The sequence below is a fragment of the Gymnodraco acuticeps genome, unplaced genomic scaffold, assembly GCF_902827175.1.
Source record: "Gymnodraco acuticeps unplaced genomic scaffold, fGymAcu1.1, whole genome shotgun sequence".
NCBI classification, from domain to species: Eukaryota; Metazoa; Chordata; class Actinopteri; order Perciformes; family Bathydraconidae; genus Gymnodraco; species Gymnodraco acuticeps.
This window is the reverse complement of record NW_022990323.1, coordinates 623-10,777: the sequence shown is the minus strand read 5'-3', so window position 1 is coordinate 10,777 and position 10,155 is coordinate 623. Positions and strand designations below refer to the sequence as shown.

The 10,155-nt window shown below is 41.3% G+C and overlaps 1 protein-coding gene across 1 annotated transcript; it reads left to right on the top strand.

Annotated features, from left to right (window-relative positions):
* The first annotated feature begins 417 nt into the window (after window positions 1–417).
* Window positions 418–6,779, top strand: LOC117550660 (saxitoxin and tetrodotoxin-binding protein 1-like). Its single transcript, XM_034223136.1, has 6 exons — window positions 418–724; window positions 1,017–1,162; window positions 1,526–1,608; window positions 2,274–2,399; window positions 2,891–3,010; window positions 6,297–6,779. Exons 1-6 carry the CDS (start codon window positions 611–613, stop codon window positions 6,494–6,496), a joined length of 789 nt encoding a protein of 262 aa, XP_034079027.1. The 5' UTR covers window positions 418–610; the 3' UTR covers window positions 6,497–6,779.
* The last annotated feature ends 3,376 nt before the right edge of the window (window positions 6,780–10,155 follow it).

The following is a 10,155-nucleotide window of genomic DNA, read 5'->3' as shown; positions in this document are numbered from 1 at the left end:
TTCGATACATTTTGAATTTGAACCAGACAAAAAAATGGTCAAACCTCAAAAAGGTTCACATGTGGCCCTTATCCTCTTCCGTAGATATCTGATCTTAAACAAACAGTCATTTATTTTTTTACGCCAAAACCAGTCATAACGGTTATGTGTGTGTGTGTGTGTGTGTGTGTGTGTGTGTGTGTGTGTGTGTGTGTGTGTGTGTGTGTGTGTGTGTGTGTGTGTGTGTGTGTGTGTGTGTGTGTGTGTGTGTGTGTGTGTGTGTGTGTGTGTGTGTGTGTGTGGTGTGTGTGTGTGTGTGTGTGTGTGTGTGTGTGTGTGTGTGTGTGCGGACGTTGGTGTGTTTGTCCGTTAGACTTTAACCGGCAGCTTTCATCAGTGTTTCTCTGTTCCCTCTCGCTGTGTTTTTAATCTTTTACACATTAATGAAGTGGGCCAGTTGGAGTTGGATCACAGTTCAATAACACTCTGAGCACACAGACTTTGGACCGGCTCGGGCTCTCGGGCTCTCGGGGTGTCTGGATCTCGGTATATAAACCGTTCAGCCGTCTCCTGGATCAGTGTCTTCACAGATACCAGAGGGTGCATTTGGCTTTTTGATTTGTGTCTCAGGATGAAAGTCTTAAAGGGAGCGCTGCTGCTGCTGCTGCTAGCTGTTGCTAACGCGAAGCCGGACCCCGATCAATGCCAGGTCCTGAAGATGCTCGCCGAAGACAACCTGCAGCCGGTGAGACCCATCATTTATTTTACGGTGTCTCACAAGTAAAGTACAAAAAATATGTTTGAAGATGAGAGGAAGTAAAATCTTATTTTAGACAAAACTAAAGTGGTCCGAGTACAGATCCCTGTGAGAGGCCTTTTTTTAGACAACTTTTTTCTTTGGTCAATTTTATTTTTAATTGTATTAGTCAACATTTCAACAACTCATTCTAGTCAGTCAGAAGGAGTCATGTGATCACATTGTTAAATAAGACCATAACACATTTTAGCTATGTTGAATATTCCCTGCTGGTCTTCAGGTTTTGGGGGACTGGGTTCTGGTCTGGTCGGTGTGGGACCACCAAGAGGGTCGGGACATCCTGAGGAACCTCAGCAGCTCCCGAGTAGAGATGAGACTTCAGGAGGACAGTCAGACCCTGATGTTCAGCGAGAGGAACCGCTTCAGGTCAGAAATAACACAAATAAATACAAATAAATACAAATGTGGAAATATGAAGAGAAGGAAATTATAGATACATATGTAAATGTTATGATAATAAATCACAGAAAAGTAAAAATATTAGTATAAAATATATAAAATAATAATTTGTTAATAGAAACGTAGAAATATAAAAAGCAATTTTAACAATGAATATGTTAATTGAATTATGACTGAAAAATATAATTGAAATAAAATAACAAAATAAATAATGACTGTACGTATAAACTGGAAATAAAAAAACAAGTAATAATTTATATATTTAACGTAGTTCTCTGGTGTGTAGTGTGTAGTGTGTATGTTGTGTATTTCTAACTGGTGTGTGTTTAGTGACAAGTTCATCAACTACTACATCAACATATCCATGGAGCTCCTGCACAACCCCAACCAAGCAATGCACCCCATCGAAGGCAGTGAGTCACACACACACACACACACACACACACACACACACACACACACACACACACACACACACACACACACACACACACACACACACACACACACAGACACACACACACACACACACAACCACACACACACACATACACACACACAACCACACACACACATACACACAAACACACACACACACACACGCACAAACACACAGACACACACACACACATACACACACACATATACACACACACACATACACACACACATACATACACACATACACATACACACACACACATACACACACACATACATACACACAAACACACACACACATACACACACATACACACACACACACACATACACACACATACACACACACATACACACAAACACACACACATACACACACATACACACACACACACACACACATACACACACAACAAGTACATTTTGTTTATTTTAGAAAGATAAAACAGCATATTCACGGTTGATGTAACTGTCGTGTATTTCTGTGTGTGTGTGTGTGTGTGTGTGTGTGTGTGTGTGTGTATGTGTGTGTGTATGTATGTGTGTGTGTGTGTGTGTGTGTGTGTGTGTGTGTGTGTGTGTGTGTGTGTGTGTGTGTGTGTGTGTGTGTGTGTGTGTGTGTGTGTGTGTGTGTCAGAGATGGAGGTTGATGGAGTCCTCGTTCCCTACAATGAAACCGGGTATGTGAATTTCTACGAGACGTGTCCAAACTGCATGAGGATTGTGTTCAAGATCTCGAGGGGGGTGTTCGTGCTGAACTACAGTAAACACACACACACACACACACTACTGTATATAGTGTAGTATGATATAGTATCTACAGTATAGTATATATAAGCATGTAGTATTATATCGTATATATTATAGCATTTTTAGTGTAAACTAGTTTGCTGAATAAAATGTTGTATATTATAATATAGTACAGTAGTCATTTATATTAAAGTATACTATAGAAATGTTTAAAACAGTAGCGTAAATTATAGTATAATACAGAATAATATTGTGTTGGATAGTAAAGGATAGATTATAGAAAACTATTTTCTGCAGTATAGTATTATATAATATAATAAAGTGGATAGTACAGTATAGTATCTCTGAACATTAAATCAGAAACTAATAAAATAATTCCTCATGGAAACTAAACTGTGTGTGTGTGTGTGTGTGTGTGTGTGTGTGTGTGTGTGTGTGTGTGTGTGTGTGTGTGTGTGTGTGTGTGTGTGTGTGTGTGTGTGTGTGTGTGTGTGTGTGTTTCAGGGAAGGAGGGTCACCATCAGGATGTGGATCACATGAAAGCCGATCACGATAATCACAGGAAAATGGCCGAGTGTTTGGGAATCGATGACGACCAGCCGTACATCTACGATGGAGTCGCAGGTAAATATGTATATCAGTATGTCGTGTCTCTTTCTTTCCAGTCAGACTCAGTACTCCGGCAGTAGCATTTTTGCACCTTTGAAAGTCTTTAGAGACTGGCCTGGTTAGCTGGTCACAACTGTCCTTCAGCAAAGTGACACACCCTCCCCCCAATTACTGTATTATAGACTATTCTGCCCCTTTTTGGGTGAAAACGTTCGCTCTCTTTTGAATGGCAGTATATACAAATGATGAGGTCTTCGCCGATCCAATCAAAACATTAAGAAGAACGCGCATTTTGTTATCTATTTAGAGCTTAAATATGACAGTCAGTCAGGCAGACATTTACACAATGTCATTGCAGATAGATGATCGGCATTAATAGGCTATAATTCTTTCACACACACATACGGGTATTGGGCCGAGGGCGACACCGTACTTCCGGTATCTGCCGTTTTACGCAAGGTGCAAGCAGGCCGAGGGTTTAGCCGTACACCGTCTAGGTGTTGCTAAGCTTCCTGTACTGAATATCATAGTCTATTGCCTTAATCAATATCTAGTCAACTCTAAAATACCACACATATGCAATGGCATGATAATATTATTGTGACAAGTGGGGTATTCACCTGGTGTTTCCAGAAGATAGACGTAGATGCAGTCAAAATCGATGCAGTCTGTAAGGGCAATCGGACGACCCACACAGCTCTAGTTCACGCTGGTAACGACCTAGAGCACACCCCTCAAGTCCAGAGATGTAATCCGAAGACATGCAGCGATTTCTTCGGTCGTTAATTCAGAAAAAAAACCTAGTGCGCTCTGCCTGGCTAGTTAGCTAGCTGTTTATATTTGCACCTCCAGGATATTTGCACCTCCAGGAAAATGGTGTATTTATATATATGGCGCGTGTTGCATTGTGGGTAGCTCGTGACGTCACTGTGTGTGAAAGAATATATGGTGCGAGGGCCGAGGGGAGCAATGTATTTTCAATCCAACAGTAAACGAGTTCTCACACTAAAACTGGGATTTCCATGGCTTCATATTTTAATATCAGCATTTGGAATGATAACCTCGACATTTAACGAGACAACTTCTCACTTTGACGATTGCCGTTAGCCTCACTAGCATCATGTAACCTTGATGAAGTTTTTCCCTGTTAATGTTGATAGTCCTCGCTTTGGACGGCCTGTAGCCAAACATCTCTCCTTTTACTGTTCTTATTTTATAAGGGAAAGGGAAGAAAAACATAAGCCTGGATGTTTTGTGTTGCTTAGCTTTCACAGCAGCTTTGAGACATGATAACACACATACAGGGCTGGATAAAAAACGATACCTTTCCGCTTGCTGCTGATTCACTGTTTTCACCGGAAAGGGGGCGGGGCCGGCGTTTTGCCGTGCTGTGACAGCTATGACGTGGCCTTGCTCTCATCTATAGTGGAGTGGCAGCCAGTAGTAACAAACATTATGAAATACATATATTGTTAAGTGTATCACAAACGTGGCAGCCTGTAATGAAACCCTTTAAAAACACGATACTCTCTTATTTGTCGTTGTTATTTTTAGAAGGGATTGGCACCCAAAGGTCCCATTACCGCCATCTACTGGATATAAACTAATAGTGCATTCTAAAAAAAACTCCAACAATAATAAATCCACTCACATCAACTAAATTGACATCGCCAAATGTGTCCTTAATCAAACCCGCGACTTCAGGCCTGTCCGACAGAACTCCACATTTCTCCTTGCTCCCAGTTATTTGTATTACAGCCAGCTATTACATTAAAAAAACACGTTGAGCTGACTTTGTCCGCTTTGCAGTCTGAATGACGGAGTTTGCGAGTGCTTTTATTTTGAAATCACTTCCGAGAGTCTCGCCCCGCCCCTCGCTCCAATCACCATTAGTAAGGTAAAAAGCCAAAAGGCCTCTCAAACGCTCTTCCGTTTACGTGTTTAATAAAGAAAAACAATTGGACGGTAGATACACGGATTCTATTATTTATGCCAAGAACTGTTATTTACAGAAACTCAACATTTCTAATCTGTGTGACACAAATATGCACGATTGTTTTGGGCTCCCCCTATTTATCTCAAAGTCGGCCTTCAGGTTTGCTCCCCCCCCCCCCCCCCCCCCATTTCAAACAGTGACCATAACGGTGCAGCTGATAGAAAAGGACTTGTAGTTTTTGAAGATATTACTGATTTTCTTTGAATATAAGAATGTAAATACTGAGTTGAGAGAATAGTCAGGGGTTTTGGGTGATGGGAGACACATCTCTGGAATCACAATTTCAATAGCTTACCATTAAATGACGGATAAACCTTTCTGTCTGTGATAGAAATATAGAATATAAAATATCAAGAAGATACTGTTGTGATCTCTACAATAAAACAGTTTAGTGCAGGACGTCCAAAGATATTAACAGGAGGATGCAAAACAGACAAACTTTATTTAAACATTAAAGATTACTTTAAGTTAAGGTCTTCTTTTGAATAAGAAAAAAACGTTGGGGTTATCCACAGATAAATACGAAGTCTGACAAAGTACTTAACGTCCAATATATTGCATAGTTTATTTTGGCACTTGACAATCACCTTCCCTGAATCTGACTCAGGTGTAACTAAAGTCTGATTTAAGGGTTGTTTATATTTCACATTAATCACAATCTGCAAAGTAACTCAAATAAATGTAGTGGAGTAAAAATACCAGGCTAACCTCTGAACTGTAGTGGAGTAGAACAAAGTAGTACATGCTGCTGTAACAAAAACATTTCCCAACTTGGGATCAATAAAGTATCTTATCTTAAGATGATCGATGGATGCTGCCATATTTGCAAAATGTGCCTCTGAACCTTGACAAGTGCATGTTTGAGTCTTATCAATTAACAACAGGAGGGGTCTCAGACATAAGACCAGCTGTTTATGCCACATGCCACCTTAGCTGGCATGTGGGTATATTAATTCATCCATTTATTATTTATATGTTTTAATTTGATAACACCACTGTGTTTCCTATCCCCTAAACCTCCAGGGTGTTCACAGTTTAATACGGGCAACTTCTGATTGTGGGAAATACGAAAACGTCGTGAGGGTTGACGCTAACTTTACATGGACGCTGTCGTCAATAGAAATGAATAGGGGGAAAGACGTAGTATACACGTTATCCTGGCGAGACCTCAAATCATCTTCGTAATATCTATCAAACTATAGATCCTTCACATCCACTGGACGTAGATTCTGAAAGTACAATATAACATCATGCTGGTTTTCCTCTTCCTGTTCGGCCTGGCTCCGGTTGCTTTGTATTCTTCAGATGCCCCTCAAATGAAGCGACAGCAAACCAACTGTCCCCTCCTTCTGGTTCTCCTTCGACGGCCGCTGCTACAAGTACATCGGCACACATACGACCTGGGCTCATGCAGAGCTCTACTGTGTGTCCCAGGGAGGCAACCTGGTGTCTATCCACAGTCAAGGGGAAGAGGATTTTGTCAAAACCCTGATCAAAAGCTCTGACCCTGCTGAGGGACCAACATGGATCGGACTCAGTGACGTCCACGAACAAAGAAGATGGATGTGGTCTGATGGGTCTGCAGCCAACTTTTTCTTTTGGAATCAAGGAGAACCAAACAACAAAGGAGGTGAACACTGTGTGCACACCAACTGGTCAGGGCCAAAGAAGTGGAATGATAAGAAGTGTTCAGATACTTTCCCCTCAGTTTGTGCATCTCGCAGCTGAGATGCTACGTGTTCACCTGTTTTGTTAACTTGATAACAATAAAGACACAGATGTGAACTTGTATATGTGTTTGTCTAACCTTTACGCTCATGAATGTTACATATCCACACTCGTCGCTCCAGGGGTTAATCAGAGGAATTATTTCTACACCTTTTTTTAAATACATTTAGTAAATAATATTGAGGATGCATTTATATTACATTTTGATCCACAGATTTGAGCCGTTGCTTATTATTCCTGGTGTTCTACTTATTTGTTTGAACCACACACAGTTCATTCAATGATCACATGATGTGGTATTTACGGCAGCTGGTGTGTGGATGACCAACGGGCTGAACCTGCTGACCCTATAGTCCTGCTTTGGTTACTGTTTGTGTTATTTTGTTCAATAAACTTGAACTTTTGCACAGATTTGATTTAGGAACGCTTCAAAGTGAAGAGCCTTAGCCACATGATTTATTGGGAAAAGTACCATCACCCTTTTTCTGGTTGACAGGGACAACCTGATCTCACCAGAATGCGTGACTCCACCACGACTCCTTAACACCGCGTTGCGTGGTGGAGTCACGAACTTTGCTACCTTTACGTGTCTGCAGCACGTGGTGGAGTCACGCATTCTGGTGAGATCAGGTTGGACAGGGACACTATCATGTTTCTCTTTCACATGGACGTAAACGTACAAACCTAAAATGTACAGCACTATTTTCTGATAAACAAGACATTCATCCTCTCTGTTGGAAGGAAGGCTAACGAAAGGAGGGAGGGCTTGAGCTATCAATCCAATCCAACTTTATTTATAAAGCATTTTAAAACCTCCAGACAGAGAGACACATAAAATATACAATCACACAGCTCAGCTCACAAACCATAACAATAAGTATAAAAACACCTGCGTCTCAGATTTCAATGCGATTCATATCAAATGAATGATTCTTGGTTTTCGTTGGGAAACAATCTAAATGATTCAAACATAAACCTTTGGTTGATCATCATTTTCAGAAAAAAGTCAAACTTCTTGGGTTTTTCCTTTGTGTGTTATTTGATTGAAGAGCTACTGGAAAATAACCAGTGAAACCAAAGTGCCCACAATCCTTCTGTGCATTGCTGACTAATGCAAACAGGGTGTGGTCACCCTGGACGACAGTATTCAAATGTAAACTCCCCAAATAACCCAAAACTAGAGTATCAGCTTCAGTTCAAAGGTCATGGAGAGGAAGGAGGGAAGGAGATTGTTACGGCTGCTGCCTTCCGGGTCGTCTTTATTGTGTTAATCTATGTTGTTTGTAAATGAGCAGTGCGATTGCCCTGACGTCATTGGCTGCCACCTCCTGGTCCGCCCCCTGAGGATTGTGATTGGAGCATGCCGGGCCCGACGCACTCCAATCGCAGAGCACAGCCGGTGTGCACCTGCTGGAGATGACTTCAAAGCCTGGGCACAATCATCACTCTGGAGGCTCTGTATGTGAACAGACGCCTCTCGCTACTTGATATTCTTGTGATGGTTTAGTGATTTCTGTGTAAAAGCTAAATTGTTTAGATATTGCAGTTAGATATTGCAGTGTAATTGTGTAACTAGGATCCAGGGTAGCTTAGCGGTTAGCACCTGTTGATTAGTAGCAGCTGTGTTTTCTACAGCCTTTTCAGTTACGGGTACCACTTTTAAAGTGAGGTTCTGTTTAGTTCCTTATTTAGTGTACTAGTGTTTATTCCCCTGTATGCAATTAGACTCAGTTGTTAGAGTCCTCCCTTCGTTTGGTTATTTGTCAACCTGTGCCCTGTTGGCCCTTTTGTTTGTTCCAGGCTGCATGCCTGCCACTTTGTTCACACTTGCTATTTAAAATAAACCATTTATAATTATACCAATTTCAACTGGTGTGTGTTGCATTTCCTCATCCCTAGCGGGGACATAACAGAGATATAAATAGTGTATATGGTCAGTTGGCAGCATTTATATAGCACTGTTCCACTCTCGTGAGCCCTCAAATGACTCTGACATAAGTCCAGCTGAACAGCAGGATACACACGTTCATATGGTGCATGCACCTGCTAAGGGAGAACAAGGTTCACACTGACCGCCATGCAATCAGGAGCAAGTTAGGGTTCATTCTCTTCGTCTCTTGGAGTTCAGGAGAGCCCAACAATGATGGAAATGAAGACGTCCACACCAACTACGGTTTGGATCACACATGGAATGATTTCCATTATTATTCTTATCACTCACTTTGTGCATCTGGCTTGGCTTGTGTTTAGCAACGGAGATGTGACATCTTATTGAACCAGGTCACTGCTCACCTGTTACTCTGTTAACGTGCCTTTGGCCACAAGACACAGATGGACACTCACTGTGTATGAAAGTCCTGTTTGTGATATATGCAGCATAATGGTTCCCTTTGTTAACAAGGAAACAATGCATTCTTCAGACACTTTGACAGCACATCTCCCCTTTGAAGCCAGTCTCCTGAACTGTTGCTGAGCAGCAGACAGTGCAGCCTCTAAGTTAGAGAAAAGTGCTGAATGTTTCAAATGTAGCTTAGTAGCCATTTAGCATCAGGGTACAAGGCTTTGCTGGAGTGACATTAAGAAAGTCAAAAGAGTCAGTCTGGAGTGCAGAATGTTTGAACATGAGGCATCATTTCTCTTTATTCTGAGAGTCTCATTTGAAAGATGCTTTCTGTTAAACCTATTCAGCAATTGTTGCTCAGCAAGATCTCCTAAATCAGAGCTGTGGTCTGTTCCTATTCAGGGCCATAGAAAGGCCTTGTGGCAGTCGTTTGACTATTACCCTGTACATTATGCCCACACATCAAAACACATCTCTGCTCACTGTTATCAGAGCATTCGTGTTGTACCATCTTCCTGATTGTATTGTATAGAGTTTATATTTGTGTTCCTGTGCCATGTTTAGAGCTTTAGTAAAGTGCATGTGCGTTTTCAGAAGGAAATACTTGTGTGCTTTGGAGCTACATGCTATAATGTCAAAGTACAACAAGAAATACACAGTTTCTTGTTGACATTCAGACCTTTAAATATACGGTCTACGATTTAGACCCAGCGATGAACTCAGCTCCTCCTCTTTCTCCTCAGGAATGGTGTCTGCATGTCAATAACTGTCAACCTAACTATTGAGAGCGACACACTATCAGCGTCAGGTGAGTTTCACAATCTGACACTTCCTTCAGGCGACTGAAACTGCCAGAAGGAAAGACAAAGGTCCACAGTGCTCACATTTATAAAGCAAGTTAACTCGAGACCATGTAAATAAATGTAAAAAGTACCGTGTGATTTTAAGTCATCCAAAGAGAAGCGATGGAGCATTGTGAGCCTGTTAGCTGACGGATCATTCAAAGGTGTTATTGTCATATGCACATAGCTATGAGAGAAGTGGAGGAATGGCATTCTTCTGACCTGAGCTCCTTGCTGAGAATCTTGAATCTTT